The 24,277-nt window shown below is 38.2% G+C and overlaps 1 protein-coding gene across 1 annotated transcript in view; it reads left to right on the forward strand.

Annotated features, from left to right (window-relative positions):
- Window positions 1–476: 476 nt before the first annotated feature.
- The window catches only part of DCP1A (decapping mRNA 1A), a gene marked incomplete at its 5' end in the record, with an annotated part of 33,625 nt that continues 9,824 nt past the window's right edge, over window positions 477–24,277 (forward strand). Inside the window, 6 exons of the mRNA XM_082004497.1 lie at window positions 477–611; window positions 1,694–1,734; window positions 2,890–3,017; window positions 12,334–12,400; window positions 18,481–18,619; window positions 22,770–22,889. Of these exons, the coding sequence (XP_081860623.1) occupies window positions 477–611; window positions 1,694–1,734; window positions 2,890–3,017; window positions 12,334–12,400; window positions 18,481–18,619; window positions 22,770–22,889 (630 nt within the window). The remainder of the gene's footprint in view (window positions 612–1,693; window positions 1,735–2,889; window positions 3,018–12,333; window positions 12,401–18,480; window positions 18,620–22,769; window positions 22,890–24,277) is intronic.

Here is a 24,277-nt window from a genome sequence, read left to right on the forward strand (position 1 = left end):
GCTGCTGACCTGTGGCTAAGGACCCTGTGGCAGAAGGCCACTAACCCCTCTGCGGCGGTCGTGTACGAACGCCAGCCCTCAGCCCTGGGCCACGCGTGTCGGCAGGGGCTTGGGGCTGCCTTGGGCACGGCCAGTGCCCAAACCCCGTGGCTGCGGGGCACCACCAACGGCCCACGGTCCAGCAAGGCCTCGGGCACGGGAGCTGCCAGGCGGTGGAGGAGAGAGCCCGCAGGCCCGGGGAGGGGGGCCTCCGGGTCCCGAGGGGGGCAGGAAGGGCCTTGCTGCTCCGCGCTCGTGGGGCCGGCGGCTGCCGGCTGCCGCGCCGCAGGCCTGGGGGATGGCGGGGGAGAGGCTAACGGTCGGGCGGAACGGCAGGCGCGGGGCTTGGCGTTCCGGCCGGCGGCGGGGACGGGTGCACCGGTAACACCGCGCGGCTGCTTCTTGCCCTCCCCCGCGAGTGGCTGCCGGGATCCAAGATGGAGTCGGTGAGTAGAGTGGGGCAGGAGATCAGCCTGGCGGCCCTGAAGCAGCACGACCCATACATCACCAGCATCGCCGACGTGACCGGCCAGGTAGCTCTCTACAGCTTCAGCCCGAAGGCCAACGAGTGGGTAAGTCCGGAGGAGCGGGCCTGGCTCTCCCCACGTCCGGGCAGGGGGGCGGCGGCGCGGCCCCAGGCAGGGTGTTCGCGGCCGCGCCGCCGGCCGTGACGGGACCGGGGCTCCAGTCACCCGTGCCCTCGCCCCAACAGCCGCCTGTCCCGGCGCCTTCGCACGGGGCCCCGGCGGGGGTTGATCTCGCGCAAGGGGAAGTTTGGGATTGGGGTGCGTTCCCCCGCGGAGGTGTCGTCTCCGGAGGGCGGCTGTGCCGGCGGAGAGGAGAGCAGAGCGCACGGGGAGGCACGGCGTCCTTCGCCTGCTCGGGGGAGCTGTGCCCGAAGCAGCTGTGGGGCTCGGGGTTTCTTTTGCTCTTGGTGGCCGTTGCTGGGTTGACTCTTTTTTAAATTGTAACTTGCTGTTTTCTCTCATGCGTTTTGAACAGAGCCCTACTTCAGTAAGAGTGGCATTTGAGAAATGTTAGTATTTGTCATTGCGTTAAAACACAGTTTTTGCTTGACCACGAGTTTTATCACAAAACTGTAAAAATGGAAATAATGGAACTTCACATTGTCCTATACAGCACCGGGGCTGCAGGCAACTTTCTGTGTTTGTGGGCCATAAGCATATGGTAAAGGTTGCTTTGAAAACTGACGTACGAAACAGAGCCATGGTCCGTAGTTATATTGTCTTGTTGTTGGCTCTGCTGCCATTGCTGTACTTTAAGTGACACTGTGGAAGACAACTCATCTGATATTTGCAGACTAATGGACTGTAGTCCGTGTTTAAAATAAGGAGATATAAGAAGGGTGTTCAGCTCTGACCCATCAGGCTCAGCATAGGAAGATTACAGAATACTGTATATCACATTGTCATATTAATAGTATGAACAAAATCTTCTGCAAATTGGTTTAATTTCCTAACCTTATTAAGAAAACATAGATAGTTCCTGAAAATAATTCGTATTTTTAATCTATGATGTCAAAGCTCATGGAAAGCTAAGGAAATTGCAAATCTCTGCAATTAAAATGCAATACAAAAGCTACATAACTGTGTGAACAAGCATATCCCTTAAATGCAATTGCTGTCTTTTGTAGGAGAAAACTGACATAGAAGGGACCTTGTTTGTGTACAAAAGGTAAGGTTTTTTTTGTGGGGGAGTGGATGGGGCTTCATTTTCCTTTCTTAAGAAAACAAACCTCAGATGGCTTCATGTGTAGCTTTCATACTGGATGTAGTGCATCCAGTAAATTCATAATTACTTATTTGTCCAGCTGTTAACATCTATATACTCATTTGAAAAGAATAAACTCTGCACATAGGTGAATAGCTCTGTCAAAAGCACCTAAAAGTACTGCTGAAATACCATAAAACTTGATGAATGCTACATATGTATCCACACAAAAGCCTAGTTTATCAAGCTAATTTTGTTAATCCAATAGCATTTGTTAATGTATTATGTTTGTTAAATGCTGGATCTTCCTTTGTCTCCTAAAATCCATAAAGTTGATTATGAAAACAATACAGATAACAAATTAAATACTCTGTCCTAACTTAGTGTTGGGAAATGGCAGAATTTTTGTAAATGGACAAAGTTGCCTAAAAGCTGGAGATCTGCTAGTAGTTTTGGGGTTTGCTTGCTTGCTTGATGTTTTCTTTTTCTACCTGGTGACTAGAAAAAAAATCTACACAATAAAAATTATTTCACTAAGGAATACAATTCTGAATAATTTAATGTCTACTTTGAGGACACTGGGTTAAGTATTTATTTTAAGAATCTCGCTTTAGGAAGAAACTAATGCTTTTGGTTCCCCTGTATGTGTCTTTCATGTTATTTAAGCTAACAGCTTTTTTTTATTGTTGTACCTATTTACAGTAAGATGGGTGTTGCTCCATAAGTGGCTTGTTTTTTCTCCTCTAGTAAAAGATTCTAAAATGGCTCAAAATTATCTTATGTGAAGTGTTGAATACACTTGCATTTTAATCCTGGACCTGCCCTAGTGTTTCTGAATAGGGTTTTTTATTTTGAGCCATAACTTTGATCCAGCAGTTTAGCAGTGTAGAACTGTAATGTTAATTCTAATCCTACTTTGAGGTACGTGTAGTTTTAAATAGAAATTAGTTGGCATGCCAAGAAATGGCATAGAAGAACAACTATAAGAGCTTCAGGACTGCTAAAGCTTCACCTAATAAAGCAATAGAGATCTGAAGATTAATTCATAACTCTGTTTCAGAAAATTGTATACATTGATCAAGGTATTAATCCTTATTTTTGTTTTAATTAAAACAATAGGTCAGCTTCTCCTTATCATGGTTTTACGATAGTGAATCGACTGAACATGCACAACCTGGTTGAACCAGTAAATAAAGATTTGGAGTTTCAGCTCCATGAACCTTTTCTTCTCTACAGAAATGCTAGCTGTGAGTATAACTTTCTTTAATCCATATAAATTTCATGTTCTGTTTTTAACCTAGACTGCTTCTGATTACTGTGATGTCTGTTTCAAGTATAATGGAATGGGCAAGTTCCAGTGAGATGTCTGATGATATTTTCTGTCTACAGTGCTAGATTTACTTTAATAGCTGTGCTATTATATTATGATGACCACCTTCTTTCTATAAAAAGAGGATACGCTAACAAAGTTCAATATTTCTGTAGTCTTTTTAATTAACGATCTGATAGGTTTAATCTAAACATATACACAGTACTATAGCATGAATAAAAAACTATGAAAAAATGAAAGTTGATAGATTTTTTGAAAGTATTTAACAGCAAAAACAGTTCTTGAGGGCTTCCTCTTTTGCGAGCAAAAAACTAAATATTAATCAGTAGCCGCTTGAAGAAGCTGAGAAAATTGCTCAGCTCTAGGTTAAAGGTTTCTTTCTCCACAGTAGGTTTTGCACTCAGGAGATAGATGTCTGTACTAAATTTCCTGGAGTCTAGACTCCAGCAGGTCTGGGTGTTGGGATAGTTGTTATACAGATCAGCGGTAAAACAGTAGTCAGTATCTCGCTCCTTTTTGAGTTCTACTAGTGTTTTGGGTCATCAGTTGAGCTTTAGAGTCCCGGTGTACTGTGTTCCAATTAGGTACACACTAAAAATTCTGGAACTCCAAAGAGCACAAAGTATAAATTATGTAGCCCTTAAGGAGAGGAAGTATATGTGAATATGAAATCCACATTAAGTAGGTAAAGGCGCCCCACAGGTGCCTCCTGATACAAAGGTATCATTTCATATCTTCTTTTTTACCAAAGTTCTTGCAAACAGTTTGCTGCTGTCTAGTGACAGGTTCCCCTTACTGAATTACTCAGAGACTCTGTATGCTGTCTGGATACAGTGCTTCCTCCACACCATGCCTTCTTCCTGTCAGAATGTCCCCTTGAATTACAGATAGGAACACTGCTTTGGCTATGCTGTAGTGTACCTAAAAAAACAGTCATATGTTATTCCTTTCCTGTTTCCCCCCTGGAAAGTCTCTAGGATCTGTGGGGAGTAGGATAGATTCCATTATGGTGACAAAGAACAGTTTAAAGTAGGTGGTCTCCTCTGCTTAATAGTCTTAGCAATCCTCCTTCTGTAAGTGTCATCAAGAGGAAAAAGTCAAAACTTCTTAGTAAGTTGAGCAGTCTAGGAGATAAGGGAAGTAAATGACTGGCAAGAAATTGGGAGGGGAAACAATATTGCATTGAGTTGGATGTTTAAGTAGGTTGCTTGGTTTGGAAGGTAGAGGAGCTGTAGATAATGGTGGTAGGGGTAGGGTGGCTGATGAGGTGGCAGTAGAGGAAAGAATCACAGTTGTGAGATCGGTGACATAAGGGAAGCAGGCAGTTGATTCATTTGTTTGTTTGAACTGCTGATGATATCAGGAAGCAGGAGCTGCTGTGGAATTACCAGGGTGTATGCTAGTGGCAGTGACTAGCGAATCACTTAAAGGAAGCAATCTGAGAAGGTAGACTGTGTGTGAGTTCATTAGAAACCCCTAAATCTAATTATATGCCTTTCATTGATAAAAGCTCTCCTTTTCCTATGAGTCACTATTGTGTAAGATCTGTGGGAGGCTCATGGGAGTTAGGATAAAAATGACGTAGAAAAGTATGAGGAAGGAAGAAATTCATACAAAGGTGAGCAGGGAAAATATTATAGACTGGATATGGGAAATAATTGCATTCTGAAGTAATCAAGAGTATTTTTTTTTTCTTACATCTTTCCCATTGTCATTTTAAAAGAGTTTGGTCAGAAACTGTCCTTTATTTTGTCACTCTGTCCTGCCTCCTGGAAGAGGGTAGTAGCATGTCCAGAAACAGTCTACACTGACTGTAAATTGAAAATGTTCAGTGTAGTTAGTAGGTCATTAGTTGTTTCCCTGAGTGCCACAAATAAGCAGCAGATCAGTTTTTGTGTGCTCTGCTAGTGTTCACTTTGTTCAAATGCAAGCTTAAAAGCATAGAAAACAGCATCTAAGCTTTTTATTCTTTATGACTTCAGCACCGCTGTCTTATGTTTTGCATTTAATTGTTGTGGTTTTATTTTCTTCTTTACATGCAGTTTCCCAAATTTTCTGACCTCTGTCCCCTGAATTAGCTAGGAAAAAAGCAAATTAAATGATCGAATGTTCAGTGTTAAAGCAGTTTGCCTCTATCTGCATAGTATTTGTGAAACTTGGAGGGGAGGGGAACAAAACAAAACAAAATACCCCTAAAAAACCCTTCAGGATTGTTTTGGATTTATAGTCAAATCTCAGTATGTATAGGTTTTATTTTTATGGGTTGATTAGGGAATTCTTGTCCAAGTTCTTTTCATGTGGAAGGGTCTTCACTTCTGCTCAGCAGCCTGCTGGCATGAGAAACTTCTGCTTTTTTGGGACTAACTCAGATAGGAGTTTTAAGCCAGTGGTTAATGTAATATATCTCTAAGGGCTTAATGTGGTGTACCTCTGATGGCTTAATGTAAAGTTCTTCTGAGATCCTTTGATGACTGAAAGAGGATGGACTGCTAGGTTGTGCAAGGAAAATCTACCTCCCATACAGATTGTTGGGAAACAGCCCCGTTTCTTGTAGAGTGTGGTTTTTGTCTCCTGCTTGAGGAAATCTGCCATGATCATGAGAAACTCTTAAGAGTAAGTTGTCCTGCTATTGTTCAATCATTGTTGAATGATTGAACTGATGATTCAGTTTCCTTAGCTTACAGATGGCGAATGGTTCAGGCTACCCGATTAAAAACCTAAAATCATGTTTATTAATACTGCTGTTTGGCAGAGACAAACGTGTGTTGTGCCTATATATTTTGGTTGTAACCGGGTCAATGATAAATTGTGGTTAACACTTCCCCAGGGCATTGCAGAAACAGTAGAAGATGACCAAAGCAAAATTATGCCACCACTTACTCAGGGAAGGTTCCATGTCAACAGCCTTTATAACTGAATATGATTCTACTGTTTTATAAACTTAACATTTTCTCTTTATTCTGTGATTCTGTCTTAAGGAGATGATAAAGGCAAAGTCTGTTATGTATACCAGATCAGACCTCTGGCATTTCTGTCTTAAATGGCATGAGAGCTGTTCTGAGTATATCAAGTGATGTACTCCAGCCTATGTATTGCTGCTAACAAGTTACATGAGAAACTTTACAAGGAGTATATAAACGTTATTTTTGCTTGGGTGGAGGCTATAAGAATGAGTTGCCTGTCATGCTAGATTATAATATTTGTGGTGGGGTTTACCATTCTTTTATGGTTTGATTTATTCAAATACTTGTTTTTAATATACAATGGAATCTTTAGTTTGCTGCATATCAGAACTTACTCTTGTTAAGCTGTAGACATGAGATCCTTTATTGCACAAAGGCTTTTTATACTCTTGGAACAAGACTAGGTCATTGCCATTTTATCCTCATGGGAAAGGAGGCCTGACTTATCTTTCATAGATGTTGGGGGAGTTTCCCCCTGTTTTTGCAGGGTGGGGTATGAAGGAGTCTTTGTATATTCTGGAAGGAGGCTAGACCAAGTGATACAGTACCATTCTTATATCCACCTTTTGTTGTGTTCACTGAGTGAAACGGAAGACGTTTGGGTCAACTTGCTATTCTGGTTAAATGTAAGACACACAGAGGCTTCCCCTCCCCTTTCCCCCCACCCTTGAAAATAATACCTTTTTAATATCTTAGCTGTTAATGGGGAAATCTTTCCCAACTCCACTTTTTTTTTTTTTTTCTCATAATCATTCTGGCTACCTAATACAGTTCAAGCCCCAAAAGAATACTTAAACCTGAAATTTTGAGAGAGGCTATGTTTGCTTTCAAAGTTATACGATGCTGCCCAAAAACTTATACCATTTGTTCATGAGGCATCAGATCCTAAAGCAAAAATTAGGCGGCGGGGGGCAGAAGGGGGGATGTGACTAAGGAGCTGTGAGACATTATACCAGTTACAGTGGTAAATAGGAAAAAATGGTGTGCTACTTTTCATTGTTAGAGAGAATTAAAGAAAGCAAATATCTCCAAATGTGATCAAGAAATTATGGAAATTAAAAGAAATTGTTTGACTTAAGGTAACATTCCTCTTCAGGTAGAATTTTTTAGATTATACTTCATACTTAATCTGGAATATGTGTTGCCGGGTACATTTGATTCTTGTCTAGCTTTCCCTCTGGATGCATGCACATTCTTTAGAGTATTCAGAGTATTTGTTCTTGAAGCACTGAATCCCATTGACCCATTTTTTTTTTTTTAATGAACGTAAGCTTGTTTCCTCTTTTCTGTGTTTTGTGGAAACATATGTTAAACTGTGTTTAAAAAAAATGCATACAATTCTGCAAGTAGCAGTAATAATAGTCCAATCTGCAAGTTATACTTACTTTCAATCTGTAATGTGAGAATTTGGAGCTGACAGTTGATAGTTTGCTTAATAATAGAGGAAAATTAGTCAAAGTTTTAAGCAATGGCCAACTTACCTCTTAAAGTCTGCAAGAAGTATTCTTCTAAGTCTTTCTCGTTTGTAACTTTCCCTCTGTATTGGTGGTATTGGTCTTGATTAAAAGGCTTTTTAATCCAAGCTAGTTCACTTGGGAGGCCAGGCAGATTGATTTCCATGGTGCTGAAAAGACAGATGCTAAGCATAAAACTTCAGTATTAAAATAAATGGTTCTTGTTTGGTGTGGTGTTTTTTTGGTTTGTTTGTTTTTCTTGCTTGCTGCTTATTCCTGTCCAAGGGTAAGAGTTAGGAAAACAAAAATCATAGATTTTGGAGAGGTTTATACATTTAAGTAGAAAACTCGGTTACAAAGTGCTGTCTTCTGGGCTTGTTGTATTACCATTAATTAAACAACCTTGTATTCAGAACAGCAAAAGCAAAATGAGTTGCGTTATTTCAAATGGCTTTTAAAATGCTTTGTAAGAGCTCCTGACTGGTTTCAAAACAGGGAATCTTTACTGTTAAGGAAAGTCCCTCATTATCGCCTTTGTTCCTGGCTGGCAGTGCATTAAGTATAACATATCTCTGTGATTGCCGAAGCTGAACGGCTCTCCAGCAAGTGCATTAAGCCAGTGGTTTAGTCAGAGATAAGGAAGGAGCCTGTTCCTGATACCTTTATAGCAGAAGCAGCAATGCAAGCAAGGGGGAGGGGAGGCACCACTGAAAGCTGTTAAGGAGTTCTAAAAATATTCTGTTTGACCTGAAAGATGGCACTCTAACTGGAAGGGGGTTTCCACTCTGGTTCGGTGTTGCAAAGTAGTAATCCCTCTCATTCCACACTATCCTTTGTAAGATGGCAGTTTGTTAAAGTGTTTCTGATCTTGGATGCTGTTTGCCACCTGCTGAACTACTCCAGTGCGACTGCTTGTGGGATTGTGCTGTGAACTGTATTTTTGAAATGGCCTTAGATATCCCAAACAATAAGGAAGGGAGGGGCTTTTTTTATTAATTCTAATGATTTATAAATGTATATGGCAGGCTAATATTTAAATTAAGGAAAATATGAGTAGTGAAGGCGGTATTAGAGCAGAGGTGGCATTTCAACTAACCTTGCTACTGGAAGAAATAGGAGCTTTGAGAGAGATAGCATTTAGGCAAAAGCACATAAAGCGATTTGAAGTGCAAAATAATGCATGTATGTGCTTTTCTTTACGGGAATAAGATTGGGTTAAGTTGATTTCCATGATTACTTTATAGGATGGGTTACAAAATATGAGTCCTTCGTTTCCAGAGAGAGTTTGAAAGGTTATTGTCTCCCACCTCCGGTTGTTCTGCTTCATTGTATAGCAACATCTAAATTGGAACTGTAAAGTAAAATTTTTCTCTCTTCTGTCAGGTCTTCCAACTAGTTACGGTAACTTTTAAACAGTTCATATTTTTGAATGACATGAAGCTATATTTGCACAAATGGCTAAATTGCCTAAGGCAAGAGAGTGATACTGTTTGCAGTCTGAAACTGGCACTGCTCATGAGTTCCATGTACACTTCTGGCATAGCATTCTCAGGCTACGGTTTCATGAACATTTAAACAATTTTGCCTTAGTGTGCTGCCCCCAGCTTCTTGTTTCTGCCCCCTCCGCTGTGCTAGATGGCATGTTTGTGAAGCTGATGTGCAAACAGTGTTGAGGAACTGGTCTGGACTAAAATGTATCCAGCTGCCATAAGGGAGAAGGGTGAACTGGGGTAGAATGAGTTAATGGCAAAGTTTTGGGAATGTAAAGGTGGTGACACTGCTTCTTTCTGCTTACTTAAAATGAAAAGTGAAGTGAAACTACACCTTTGGGATGTGACTTCATTTTATGTTGCCAAGGAGTGAGGCCTCTGTCTCACTGTGGCACTTTGCTATCCCCACTCTTAATTCAGATCTACTAACTGGGCAGCATTGGAACAGTAAGCTGACTGCCCAATGAAGCAATGGGAGCACAATGTAGAAGAGACTAAGACCTTCCTTTTGCTGTCATCTGTCTGTTAGACTTGAGCAGGCAGACTTCCATAATGCTTTTGTTTTCTCAAAATGTCTTTGTTTTTCCATAACAATTTAATGATTCATCCAGTCAAGTTTGGAGAGAAGTTGAGTGTTACATGTTTAGATAAATATGCATGGGTCAGTGTTTCTAATAAAAATTACATATGTCAAAGAATGTAGAAGATGACTGATTTCTTTCAATTTTAGGAAATCTGATTTTTCTGTGATATGGGTTACCCATGACTTCATGTGTGTCAAAATGTAGTGTGAATCCAACCAAAAGATACTGGATTACTAACTGCTTCTACTTGATTACTAAAGATGCTGCCCAGCATTCAGTGTAGAAAAGCTGGGTGGAAAGTGTTGAACTAGATCAAAAAGTGAGTCACATAATTTAGTGGCTTCTGCTGGACGAAACTCTTAAAACTCTTCTTCTTAAAAGAACTGCAGTAGAAAGGTATGCCATTAGATATATGAATGTTCAGATAATGTTTATGCTGGCTATAGTAAAAAGATCACAGCTTTGAAAAGAACTGATAAGTACCAACTCTGGTTTTAATAAAAGGATGTTCATAGCTAAAGTTGTATGCATATAAGAAATATATCAAATATGGTAATGCAGTTTGGACACACACACATGCACACATACTTCTGGGGCAAGGGAGATGAACTGATAGTACAAATGAGCCCTCTTTTGAAAAGAGGAAGGTAAACATTCCAGCCTGTTGGACCATATCTAAGTTAATGCCCAAGTTCACTTGTTCATAATCTGCTTTACATCTTTGTAATACTGTTAATGTTTTGCAGTGAATCCCTGTGATTGCTTGCCAGTAGTACAAAGTGGAAAAAAGCCTGATACTCTGTACACCAAACTGAGATTTGGATCTGCTTCTGGCCTTGTGTAGGCCTGTTTCTGGCAGAATTGAGTGTGACTTTTATCATTTGTCCCATTAAGATACCATTACAGGTTCCTTATCTTCATTTCTTTAGCAGGTATGCTTTTGAAGCAGCTTTCTTCTCTTGGCAGTTTGTCTGATAATGGAGAAAGGGAAGGGAAAGAGCTTTTCTTCAGTGTTAATATATGCTATGTGACTCAAGAGCTCAAACTGGAAATGCTTCCAGGTTTCTATGCAGTAGCCACTTGTATTAAACTGTATCCAGTTGTATTAAACTGTAAATATTAATAAAAATTTTGTAAGCATTGGCTATAAGTGTGAAATGCTTTTTTTATTGGCTTATGCCTTTTGTAAGAAGAAGGTTCCTTAAATTGTGTTGTATTGATTTCTTTGTTTATGACTTGAAAGCTTTGTTGTTACTTAAGCTGTAGCTTCTAAAGAAACAAACACCCAAATGAATATAGTTGTTTAATAAAATAAACAAAAAAGAAGAGTAGAACTGCAGTTTGTCTTAGGATATTGTTATAGAAATAAGGTGTGGGCATGACTTTTTGAGGGTTTTGGTCCAACACAATAAGCCTAGGATAACTGGAAGATCTAGAAAAAAGTTTGGTAAATGACTGCCTTTTTTTCCATGGCTTGAAATAATTTTGAGTGGTCTTTGGTTGAGACTTTGGCAGGGCGGAGCAGGGAAGGGAGAACTTAACTTCAAAATAAAAATCTACATCTGGGTGGAAAAGGCTATGTTGGGTTTCTTTAACGTTCCTTTCCTTCACTTTTAAGTCATATTTTGATAATCAGTTAGTGATTTCAACTTCATAAAAACCAAATTGCAGTATAAAGAAGAGGCTTTAAAAGGCTAAAAGTGTCTTTTCAGAAATTAAAATATTTTAATGGTAACGTACACAAAGTGTTCAATTGCCTTTGATGTACTTGCACGCTATGCATTGATGAACTTCATAGGTGAAGCAAGATTTAAATAACCTGCTTTGTGGGTTAGATTAAATACAATTCTGAAAAGAATTCTGCAGATGTGTTGTGTTGGCACAACTGTGGGCACAGTAAGGAGATGAGTATGTGTGTGGGTAAAAATGGCTGCTTTGAAGTGGGGTTGCTGATTAAGAAATAGTACATGGCACTACTGACAGTTTCTCCCTCTGATGGAGAATCTGTCAGCTCAGAGATTGGGCTCTAACTCTGCCAACTTTCAGTGGAATTTTACTTATTCTGAAAGCCAGAATGGGGCTTAGTGTCTTGCTGAGCCAGAACCCTTTTGCCCTTATTGCTTTGTCCTTGATAACTCTCTTAGAGTAGGGTTCAATATGAGTCTAGTTTTAAGTTGCTCCATGAATGTGATAGTATGACTGGAGCTTTGGTACCGCTTCCTTCCTGTACAATTACTTCTCTTGTGAAAAGAATTTGGAAAGGGAACCTCCCAGAGAGTCCCTGACTGAACTGTTGATACGTAATTCAAACTTTTAATATTTTTGTTGAGCTTCAAAATTTGACAAATTTAAAAATGAGTGTTTTTTTAAAAAATACGGATATTGTTTAGCCTAGTTTAAATCATAAAGTCAGTAATTCAAAACAGGAGGTTGCAACTGTAGTGAGAAGGCATCTGGTAGTTAAAACTTAGTTTTCGTGCCACTTTTATTTACAAACAGTATCAACATTTTGTAGTTATTGCATTTAATCTGACTGAAGTTGTATTTGTGTTTGCACTTGCGCTATTTCTGATCATTTTATAAATAGTAGTCAGTCACACAGAATATTTGAGTGGAAATTGATGGTAGTTTATATGTTGCAGACCTAATGGACTGCCCGTTTTTTGCTTTTTTTCCTATTGATTTGATTTCTTTTTTTTTTAAACCTTTGTCTTATGCTTGCTTTTTTTTCTTATTTTCAAGTGTCAATTTACAGTATCTGGTTTTACGACAAGAATGACTGTCATCGAATAGCAAAACTCATGGCTAAGTAAGTACTGTGGTCTTATTCTGTAATTCTTTCGTGTAATACAGAAAAAATACTGAACCTATTAAAAGTGTCTGTGCATTTTCTCACTCAAATAGAAAAATACAACATTCTTGCTGGTACTGTTTATTTAGTAATCAAAACGTTGGGTTTGTTTTTAAACTACAGCATTAAAATTTTGAGTTCAGTGGTAAAAAAATCAGTTGAAGTATTAGTTGGCATTCTCCAAAGAAAGCAAATATGAGCACCGTTTGTTTATTTTATACTTTATTTTGTATAGGGATGCTGGCAGAAGATCTTCTGATGCAGAAAGTATAATCAAATAAGTGATGGACATGGTTTTTTGGTTGTTTTTATGGTTTGTTTGGTGGTTGTCGGTTTTGTTGGGTTTTTTTGAAAGGCTTAATTATTATTCCAAACTCAAGTGAAAAGATTGGAGAATAGTGGGACAAGTATAGAGTTAAAGTGATGTTAGGAGAGTAAGCAAAACTATGAAATAATAGGAGCTTGTTGCTAACTTCTGAGTTGTTGTTTAAGTGGATTTTTTGTTGTGGTGTTTTTTTCTTTCTTTCTTTTCGGTCCTGTTTCCACCCCCCACCTTTGGAGATAAAGTTGGTTTGTAAAGTTGCCGTGTCTCTTGCTCTTATTTTGTAGTTCCTGGGGCTCCCAAGGAACTACATGCAGCAGGCGAATTTATGAAGTGATCGCAATTTAAAGAAACCTTAAAAGACTGTGTTTGCAATAACGTCTTTGTTATTTTGTTTAACCTACTATGACTGTAGCAATGCAGCTAAGCATATCTGGTTGCAGAGGAGGGCTTCAGACTAGAGTACAGAAGTTTGAGTGAACAAGAGAGGTCAAAAAGGTCTAGAACTGGTCAAGTTGGCAACATGGCCTAAGGTCTTTAAGACATGTTGTGATTGGAGGGTATTCTTGCGTCTTTCTGTTCCTTCAGGTGAGGTGCCTTGCAAATTAATCTTTTTACTAATAGAAAAGGATGAGAATTAACTTAGGCAAATCTGCAGTGTCTTTATGGAGCTTGAAGTGTGTGACAGGGTAGTTACACTAGCAGAAACGCAAAATTGCAAAATGCAGATGTACTGGACAAGACACTTTCCAGTCCGTTGTTCTCTGCTTTGCTTTTCTTCACCATCACACTCTACTTTCCTGAACTTTCTTTTCTATTGCATGCCTTAGTCAGCATCTCATGTTTTGCAAGTCAGGACATCTTGAAGACACAAAATTTAATTATATGGGAACTAGTCGAAGTGCAGACACTTTAAGCTGCCTTCTAATTTCTTGTTCTGGGGTTTTTGTTTTGGGTTATTTTGGCTTTTCCCCACAGAAGCAATGTAAGGCAACACAAATGACAGACTTTGATATTAAAATCTCTTTCTAAAATCTTATTTTTCTTTTCCGTATACAGTTCCCATTTCCTGCTTGTTTATTCTTCTTTCTTTTTTTTTTTTTTTACTTCCAACTATGTTGGACTTTTTGCTGTTATTTGACTTGTCCAAATATAATAATTAATTATAAGGGCTAACAGAAAACAATTGTGTGAAACTGACTCTCAGAAATTATTACTAAAACAACAAAATGTCTGTTGCCTCTCCACTTAAACAGAGCATCAGAAGGGTGTGGGTTTTCGTAATGCACGTTTTAGTTTAAAACCATGATTAATGTTTGAAGTGAGGGAGAGAGCTGAACCCTTCAAATTCTACTATATTCTTACTCTGTCATGCACAGCTACATTGCAAATCTAAGTGTCATATAGCAAAACTTGAATTCATTTGGTATTGAACTGGTCTAGTCACTGTAGCACAAATCATGGGCTATAAATACATCAGGGATCTTTAGAAGTGTAATCAGGTAACAGACTAGCCTAGCCATGGCACAGGAGTGTGTAAAGCACATCTACCCTTTCTGCTGGATTCTGTAATATTGCGGAAATAACTCTAACCAAGCAGGTTCATTTAAAGTCAGTCTGGGAAAAATCTAAGCTTTATTGTCATCTCCTTTGTAAACTACTGTAGCCTGCCTTTTCTTGGGTCCCTGATGGCTGTATTGCAGCTTTAGTAACACACAGAGGCAGAAGTCCCAAAATTAGCGTTATTGCTTTGCCCCTGTTTATGATGCAGATAATCACACACTCTTGTGATTGTAGCATTTGAGCACCCCAGAAAGTTTCTAAGATTACAAATTAAAGCTGAAACGTGTTTTTAAAATATTGGAATTTTTTATGATACATGTTGGAATGATTGTGGATTTAAAGTATCTTTGAAAATGAAATTAGAGTTAATGCATCAAGCAGACTTTGGGGAATATGCGTTGTCACTCCAGACTTGTACAAGTGAAACTAGAGAAATCAAATGTGTACATAAAAAGACTTATTGATTGGATATTGACAGAATACAGCCTGTTAAATTATGCTGAGCTGGCTAGGACCTCACTTGAGTATGATTTTTAGTCTTTGCTGCCATTAACTTGGTCAAAAAAGGTATAAATGATCACTGCTAGTAATATGTCTTTCGTTATCTGAGTGCTTTTTTCACAAAGCCTTTCTTCATTATTAGATTGTAGTGTGTCTGAATATTTCTAGGTTTCTTTTACTTTAAAATTGTGTATTGGTTTGGGGGTAATAAAAGTATTTGCAGAATCAGTTTTTATATTGAGAAAGGTATTTAGTGTAAGTATATTCACTTGTATTTGTTGAAAAAGCACTGTAGAATGAAACCACACTTCATTTGGTAGCACATGCTTTATAGCTTCTGAGTATCTAAAGATTCATGTTAGGGAAAACGAAATGAAGGCATTCTAGTTGCATGTTACTGTAGGATGGAAAAGCTGCACTTCTGAGGCTGTTGTTACAAACTTGATGAAAAGCAGATTGATACTATTTTGCTGACATCGGTTTCCACAGACATCAAGCTTTCTGTCCCCCAAAATGGGTGGAAGGCAGTCAGAAGAAAAGTAAAAATGCTGATACTTCTGTGTGCTTTCTTACAAGAAGGCTGAAGCTGCAGGAATTATTTCATCCTGGCATGAAAGATGTAATCAAGAAAACTTAAAGTATACTTTTTAATCTAAAAAATAAAATAAAATTGAGTCTTACAGAAGGAAAGCTGCATTTCAGTGCATGTTAGCAGGCTTCATCAGACTTAGTTCAGTATATTTTGAAATAAATATTTATGTTGTCTTCCAAGAGTATTAATTTTGTTCCACAGTTTTTGTCTTTGTTTTGGGTGGAAATTTGGATTGACACCCTTTTGTTTAGGTGTGGGGTTTTGTATCACTGATAGGAAAGAGTACTGCCTTTATAGTACCTCAGAGCTTCCAAAACATAACCATAAAAGGTTTCAAGGAGATTTACATTCTCTTTCCTGCTTTTTGACTTGACCTTATTGTGCCAGACTGAGTTAACAAGATTGCAGGCCATCCATTTACATTTTGGTGGCTTATCTTTTAAAAGAAAAGTGAATTAGTGTTTGTAGGCTTTGCAATCACAGATTTCACTTCTCACGTTCTCTCTCCCCCTCTCCCTGCTCCCCACTCGCTCCCCCACCCTCATGAGTTTGTGCCAGGTATAATTTCAATGCTATAACTGCATTTATTATGAAGCAAATTGTCACAGCAGCTACTGTGTCCCCGAAGGAATGTGTGCCTCTTCCGCTATCTGACATAATGGAAAGAAACAGCAGGCCTTGCTTAAAAAAGACTTAATCCTGGATTGCATACGGAGCATGCTCAGTGTACAGATTTGCATTAGTTGACTTTTTCCCCCCCAGCAAAGGTATTTGATTTACAGAACTCGTTTGATTTGATTTTCCTTAAAGAATTCTAGAAATTTTTTAAATGAAAAAAACTCTATGGGAGTCATCAAACTGGTAACTTTAGAAGAAATTAATTTGAGTCAAGTTAAGTCAAGATGATTGTTTGAGGGATGAGCTTTCTAGAAGTAGGACAGAAACTAGGCATTTTCAAATCTTTGTGCAACTATTGCATTTTGTCATATAAATTTGTAGGGGGGGTCTTTTTAGGTTAGTTTGTAGGCTTGTTTTACCCGGTTTCAACAGACCCAAACTGGCTTCTGAAATACAGACAGAAAGGTAGAAGTGGGAGAGTATCAGAGTTTTGGCAGTATACTGTCACCACCATCTGAATGTAACCTGCACAAGACAGAAGATGGCAGAAGAGCTATTAAATAATCTATACGAAAAGATAATTTGTTATTTAAAAAAAAATTAAAAGGTAACAAACACTTCATAATGGGCAATAGAAAAATATTATTACATGTTTTTCAGAAATCTTTGTGAAACATTTCTGTGAAAGGGATGTGCTCCTTGAAGATGTTTTGCTAGGAGACCAATTAGTACTGTTTTAATGGGAAGATGTTTTGTTGAAACCTTCTGGACCAACTAGTTAAGAGCAGAAGGAGGATCTCAAGACTGAAGCCTTTGTGTCACCCACCTATCAGGCAGCACATGCATGACTTCAGCTGTCCAGAATTTTCCCTCTTTCTGAAGTATTTATTTTTTCTGATACAATTATGCTGGCACTTAGAATCTTAAAGTAGTCTGGTTCTTTTACCTTGCCGCCTTTCATAACTAGTTTCAGAGTTGAGTTTAGACAAGTCCGAAGTCAGGACTGTGTGACCATGTGGGGTGCTAGAACAAAATGTTCTCTGAGGGTGTCACCATAGAAACATTTGTACAATATTGAGCTGCTTCATCAAAACAAGCCATGCCGCAGTTCTTAGAAATTGTCAGATGCTGTAGATTGTCCTCCCTATTCTGAGTTATGTTTGCAGGTGAATGCTTCCTTACAAACAGAGAAAAATCTACTGAGAAGCTGGTTAAATAAGCAGCTTGTATGATTAAAAATTTGCCGAGTAATTTTGAAAGCACCATTGAATTGTTAAAAGCAAAATCTAATGCTTCTTCAAATAAATGCAGCTAAACTCTGGTGAAGTAAAGGGGCTTGGTTGCTAGAAAACTGGGAAGAAACTTCCAAGACTTAAACTGGTTTTTTTCCTCAGAAATGACGACATAGAGGTACATATGAATATCTAATTACTCTACAGTCTATAAAAACCTAGAGTTACTCCTGAATCCTAACTGACCCAAAGAAACTGGAGGCTGGAATGATTGATGCTTTCTGTGATTGTTATGATGGCACCTCTTGGCTCCCCCATCAGCCATTAGTTCCACAGCATGAGAGTTCTCATGTGATGTGCCAGCTCCAGAGCTCTGCCCTGTTTACAGTGCTTGTTTTTTCTTAACATATTTGATTAATGCAGGCTTAAAAAAGAAGGGATTACAGGCTGGTGTGTGTTTATTTCAAGAGGATAAGCTTTAGCGCATTGCACAGCCATGTATATCTTGTGAACTGCATATGGATTAGAAGTATATGCCGACTGTAGCTTTATTAAAAGGTACACATCTTCTTGCATATCTTAAGCATCTTTTAAACTGAAGTTTTTTGATAATTGAGCAGGTAGGGGTCGAGTGGAAGTGGTGAATGAACTGTAGGCGCCAAAGGCCAGAGGAGAAGGGTGTGAGCCAGCTCTCTTTCCCACTGTCTATTTTGTTGTACAATGGTAGGCCTCATCCTAAATTAGAACTGTTTTCTAATTCATTTTGTTTAATAACATGGCTTGATTTGGCTACATATGGAAAAAAATACATGTTAGGAAGTAGAGAGTAAAAAATGTGTTTTACTCAGTCTATGGTATAATACATGTGCTCGTTGTATAACACATGCTTGAATGTCCGCATATGTTATTGTTAAAATGTCTAATTATGACCATTTTACAGCAGTAGTGTTTACTGTGGGCAAACTTTGTGAGAGACAGACCAGTGCTGTCTGGAGTGGAGATAAATTGTACAGACCATTTGACAGTTTGACTTGTGTAAACCTTGTAGCAAATGAAAACTTGCATAACCTTGGTCAACTATGTGTTGGGTTTTTATTCAGGCAGAACAAAATGTGTTGATATGCTGGGAGTACACTTCTCTTTACTGCCTTTTGCAAGATGTTAACTCCAGATAAAATTTTAAAACCCTGTTTCTCCTTTCCTGTTACAGAGTGGTAGAACAAGAAGCTCAAAGATCGCAGCAAATTGCCCAGGACAGAAAAAGTCCCAGTAGAACCAATGGCTGCAATGAAAACAAACCCATTGACATCCTGGAAATGCTTAGTAAAGCCAAGGATGAATATGAACGAGTAAGGAAATGTCTTTTTTTTCTTTTTGTCTTTTTTTTTTTCTCTCCTAACCTTATGAATAAATAAAAACACTACTTCTACTTCTGAATAAGGGGCTTAGAATATCAGATGCAGTCCACTGAAATAGCAAGCCCTGTGATTTCTGAGAGCTGACAAAGAATAATTCTTATACACTAAATTGTCCTGTGCAATACACTCTAACCCAAGATTGCAAAGTAGTGCACCTAATCCATAATTTAATGGGCCTGTATAATCTTATGTTTGAATTGCTACCTTCTGGGGGAGAGGGGGGAAATAAAATTTTAAAAATGGATACCTGAACATGCAGACACAACAAATTATTTGTCTAAAATAGATGCATGGGCCGCTTTAGTCTCAGTATTCATCTACTGTCTTGTTTTGTGATACCATTGTCAAAGGAAATGTGAACAAATAGTTATATATGTAACACTTTTAGAAGAATGTATCAATGAACATGTCTGATTTTGTGATCTTGAAGTTCCATGATTGTAAATATTCCTTGTAGTGGCTGACACTTGGTTTTTCAGTTTTTTCTTATGTACTGAAAGTCACTGGAGGAGATCTTGATTATGGCATGAATCATAGCAGAGCATTCACTGAGCTGCACAGTAAAATGCTTCGGCATGTTGAATAATGTAACAGAAGCCCAGAAACTCTGTGAACTGTCCTATGTCTGTGATACAAGCACAGATGTTCATGACTTAGAGAGAAGGGCTAATATGGGGAAAAACTCATATTTTAAAACAGTGCGGTATTTGCATGTGGCATTTTCTTCTGTAATTATTACTGTAGTGGGCAACTCTTTGCCTACTTTTTCATTATTTCTCATTTTTAAGAAAGCCATATCAGCTGTGTTTTCTTTGAAGAGCAGGCAGTCTCTGCCATTATTTCAATAGCCTTGTTCTCAGACTGATGTCTTGTTCTCTCCCTTGAGTACACTATATTAAGAAACAGTTTGTGATTTCAGGCAAGATAGGTTGAACACTGATAGTGTGATCCAACTTGAAATGTAGCTTGGTAGACCCACGTTACAATGGTTTCTACTGCTGTGAGAAAACTTTGTCTCTGGGAATAGCAAATAAAAATTTTACCCGACAGCATGTGTCTCTTAGTCTCAAAAGAAGTCGTGTCATATTAGAGACTACAGATTTAGTCATTCAGTAAATTTGTAGATTCTATGAAGCATATTTTTAATAGCTGTAGACGAAGTATAACAATACTGTTCCCCTAACCTTCTGTTCCCTGGTTTACTACTTCTGTCCTGTCTACTGTGTGTCTATCCTTTTAATAAATTAATTGATTTCAGAAGGATGAGTATGTTATCTTTTGCCAGTGCTAAATTCACAAGTTTACATAATGAGGGATAATATTAGGTCTCAGGAAAGAATTACGTTATGTAGTTCTGAGGACCAAATTCATAAATGCAGTACAAACAAAAGGGTAAAACGTGGGAGATCCAAAAAAGGAAACAAAGATTCTGAACATGCCTTTTCCCAAGTGTAATAATCCAAGAATGCGCAATAGTAAAGTAACGTGTGAATACAATGTTGCAGAGCTGTAGTATGGTTTTTGTGGCTATACTGGTGGGAAAAGAGTTAGTATGTTAGTAGAGTGCTTGATTGCTTCCAGAAGTTGCTTGTGCAGCAGAGTTCCTTTGAGTACTTGGGATTTGAGTCTTTATAGGATTCTAGATTGTTACAGTACAACGTGGGATGAGGAGAAAAGAATGAATATGTGGATTAAGCCTTTTATGAGCCAACTTAACTCATCATTTTCTGACATAGATTGAGGACAAGTGAATGTGACAAACCATACAATATATTTGACCTGGGCTAGATACTAGTTTCTGAAAATTGGCGATGTGTTTTTTCAATGCTTTAAACACAGATCTTTAAATAAATTGCTTCTGCTGCTCTGAGCATCAATGCTGTTTGGAGAGAAGGTGTCTTTGTACAAAGGCCAGAATTATGGAAGTAGCAGCTTTTGTGAGAGTACAGAAGGAAGCATCAAAACCTGAATGACTCATCTTTCAATGTTGTATCAGTTGAGATGGATTTGAAGAAAGTGAAGGCTTTTTGGGAAGAAGAAGAGAAAACTAAAAAAAGAAAACACATACCACAAGAACTCACTGTTTTTGTAGTGCCCTCTTAGGGTGTGGTGAAGCCTTTCTCCCTCTTTGTCCTTGCAGTATTGGATAATGGCTCTTAAAAATTACTCGGAAAGCATATTCCAGTTTCTCCTCTCCTAATTTTCAGATCTCTTTCATGTGAGAATACTGAAAAGGTTTGCTAGAAACAATGTTTCTAAGCATTATGGATGAAGCTCTGTAGATAAGTAAGGTACTGATAAACAGGCAATGGTATGCAGGTTTTGTGGTGGACAGTCAAGGTCTGTAGTGCCTGACGTACAATACGGAAAAAGGCAGGGCATGGACTGCAGTAGAACTACTATGTAATCAGGGGTTTTGTGTCTTGATCTTGATTTGTTGCGTGTATTTCTTGATGCTTTGAGAACACTAGTGAAACTAGAATAACTATTTCATATCCTTTTTGCGTGTGTGCATGTATGCATGTGAACTGTAAACTGAATCTGTTGAATGTAATCCTATAGCCTGCTATGGTGGTAGTTATGTAAAAGTTGCCAGATAAACAGAACTGAGCAATGTTGGTCACGTTTCAAGCAAACTTCTTTGGAGAATATTCTGTTGACCACCTCAGCTTTTGCAGCAAATCTCTGGCACGTTAATTTTGGAACTCCTTGTAGCCAAGGTATGTCAATGTTAACATGACTAGGTCACCAACTTGTTTTGAAGATGGCTTCTTGAAAGACCTTTCCTGTCTTAATTTTTCTGCTTTTTTTTTTATTAATTTACAGCATTCAGTAATTACACATGAATTTGTATTTAGGAGCAGAAAGTACTTATCTGCCTGGTACATTCCAGATGGATCATACAGTAATCCTTGTGTGCAGCCCACATGAGATTGGCAGAGTGTCAGCATGAGAAGGGGGCAGAGAGAGTGAAAAAGAGATTTATGAAGGTCTGAGTGATTTAATCTAGGATTCCAAATCAGCTTAATCCTTCAAGTACTTGCTACATCAAGTCCATATGTGAAAATGAATGAATTCTGAGATTTATTTTTTTAATGAAGTGAATGGATGCTTTTTATAGTGTGGTGTTTTGTGTGTGTTTCAGTATGAGGACAGAAACATCCTCTAGTGAAAAGAAAACTGCGTTGTCCAATATTGTAACCACAAGGCATCAAGCATTTCAGGCACAGAGTTTTGACCTTCAAGTTAGTGGCTAAAAGTCAGAAAGATGGGAGAAGTTGCTTCTTGCTTCTGCCCCTAAAACACAATATATAGTCTTGATTTTGTATTTATTGTTTTGAATGAGAAATTGAAAACAAAAGATTAATAAAGCTCAGAATGTTTAGCAACAGGTTAAAAAAACAATAACTCATATTTTGCTGCTGTGGGTAAGTGATCAGAGCAATTGTCATGTGTTGTGCTAATGTTCAGCTATATTGTGTGCATAAGGTGTAGTTTAGCTATTGAAAGCTAGTCTGTTTGACAGTTTGTTTTTTTCCACTGGTGATTTAAACTGTAATACAATTTCTATTTTTGTTTCCTTATCTATTTATTAAAGATGAAACTCAACGTGATCTGTAAACATTTGTCTGTTATAATGCAACTCCCTTGTTTGTTTTTTGCCTTGTTCACAGAAAACCAAATTAACACCTTCTGAAAATACATGTATGTGGCTAATTGAATCTGATGGAAATAAGTCACTGACAAGCTCTCTTTCCAGCTAGTTAGAATGATTTCTGAAAGCATTTTTTCTAATTTTTTTTATTTCTCAGTGGAAAAAAAAGTATGAAGCCAGTTGTCTTTTTTTTTAAATAATAAAAAGTAAAAAGCTTTTATAAATACATACCAGGTAGTGGATGTCTTGATATGATTTTTATTTCCTAAAATTTGTGAATTCCACAGTGTCTTACAAAAATCAGTACTCTGTATATTATCTGTATTTCAGTCAAAGTGCCATGTAAACAAGATTATAGTAGTGGATAAATGTAGACTTAAAACTCATGTACTCGTATTAAAATATTTTTTTTGTTCCCCCCCCTAGAATCAGATCAGTGACTTAAGTATTATATCAAGTTCTGGAATGCATCAAAATGCAAATCCTCCAAAGCCAGAAAGTACAGAGCCTTCAGAACAAAAAACTTCATTACAAATACAAGAGCAGGTATGTTTCATCCAGACCTAAATAAGGTTCTTTTATTTTTTTTTTTTCCTTTATTACTTGATTTTGGTACCAATATATTTTTTTTCTTAGAATACCTGCGGTGTTTTCTGATGAATGTATTACTGCTTTAAATAAACTAATGCGTTTGGAAGACTTTTGGCATCCTAAATTCTGTCTTTTGACATCCTAAATTCTGTCTTTTGACTTGGCATTTAAAATATAAGGCTATGTCCACACTACTGTGAACATCCAAGTACGTTTAAATGGGCTAACTTGGATTCTGGAAGTTGGCCCATGGAACGTGCGTAATGACTTGCAGAGCCAAGACGCAAGAAAAAATTACTTCTGCCACATTATTGGACTGAATATAGCATCAGTTAATTGTGCACATCGTTGCAGTCTTTCACATATGAACTCAAGCCCTGTTTCCTCATGTCTGAGACAGTTACTTAAGTTTGTCTGTGCTGCCTTCAAAGCTACAGCTACAGTCCTGCTAACTTAAATCAACAGTGAATTGCTAGCCAAGAAATGGAAAGCGCTTCAGTCATGGCAGCACCAAATTCTCTTTGGCATAACTGAAAGTGTGTTTGTCTATCTTCTCCCACATTTCTGTAGCTTGCATTGAACCTCTGCTTGTATGACTGTTTGGTAATGGTATCAGTCAGCTTGGCTGTGGAGAAAGTGTGTGTGGTTTTGTGTTGGAGTTTTTTGTTTTGTTGAGGAGTGGAGTGTTGTTTGTGTTTTTTTCCCTGTGCTAAGAACTTTTTGATGGTATATTCCTTCCCCTACAGGAAGGGAAATATTGTTAAAAAAAGATCAGTGTTGGGGAGGGATGTTGCTCAAATTGTAGTAATAAGAGTGTTGAGATCTATTCCAGGTTAGATACAACATGTTGAATCAACATGTATCCAAATATCTACAAATTCTAAAGCTTGGTGTTAGTACTGTAATTAAAGTGTAAATCACAGTAAAAATGCTAGTGAAAATAACCTCTGCTTCATGTAAATGTTGTCTTTGAGTCACAGGAAACTTACTAAAAAATACTTAGTATCGTCACTGGAGTGGCTGGATTAGGTAGCGGTAGTTCAGTATTTGGCTCCATTTTCTAGTAAGCATTTCAGCACAAGGAAGCTGCAGCTTCATACAAGACTTCTTAGAGATTAAAAAGAAAAAAAAAAATCTGCAATAACTAAATTCCCTGTAATGCCAAAGTAACTTGGGCCTGCTTACAGTGCCACCCTGTGGACACGGAAAGGTCAGTAGTGGTTCTACTTCGAAAATACCCCGGTGAGAGAAGCTGCGAGGCCTGCCTCCCGCCCTTGCCATAGTTTAGTGCTGTGTTTCTGCTGCAATAAACCACTGTGTCTGAAAGATTAAATGCCTTATGA

The sequence above is a fragment of the Phaethon aethereus genome (assembly GCF_964289735.1).
Source record: "Phaethon aethereus genome assembly, chromosome: 11".
In the NCBI taxonomy this organism is placed as follows: domain Eukaryota; kingdom Metazoa; phylum Chordata; class Aves; order Phaethontiformes; family Phaethontidae; genus Phaethon; species Phaethon aethereus.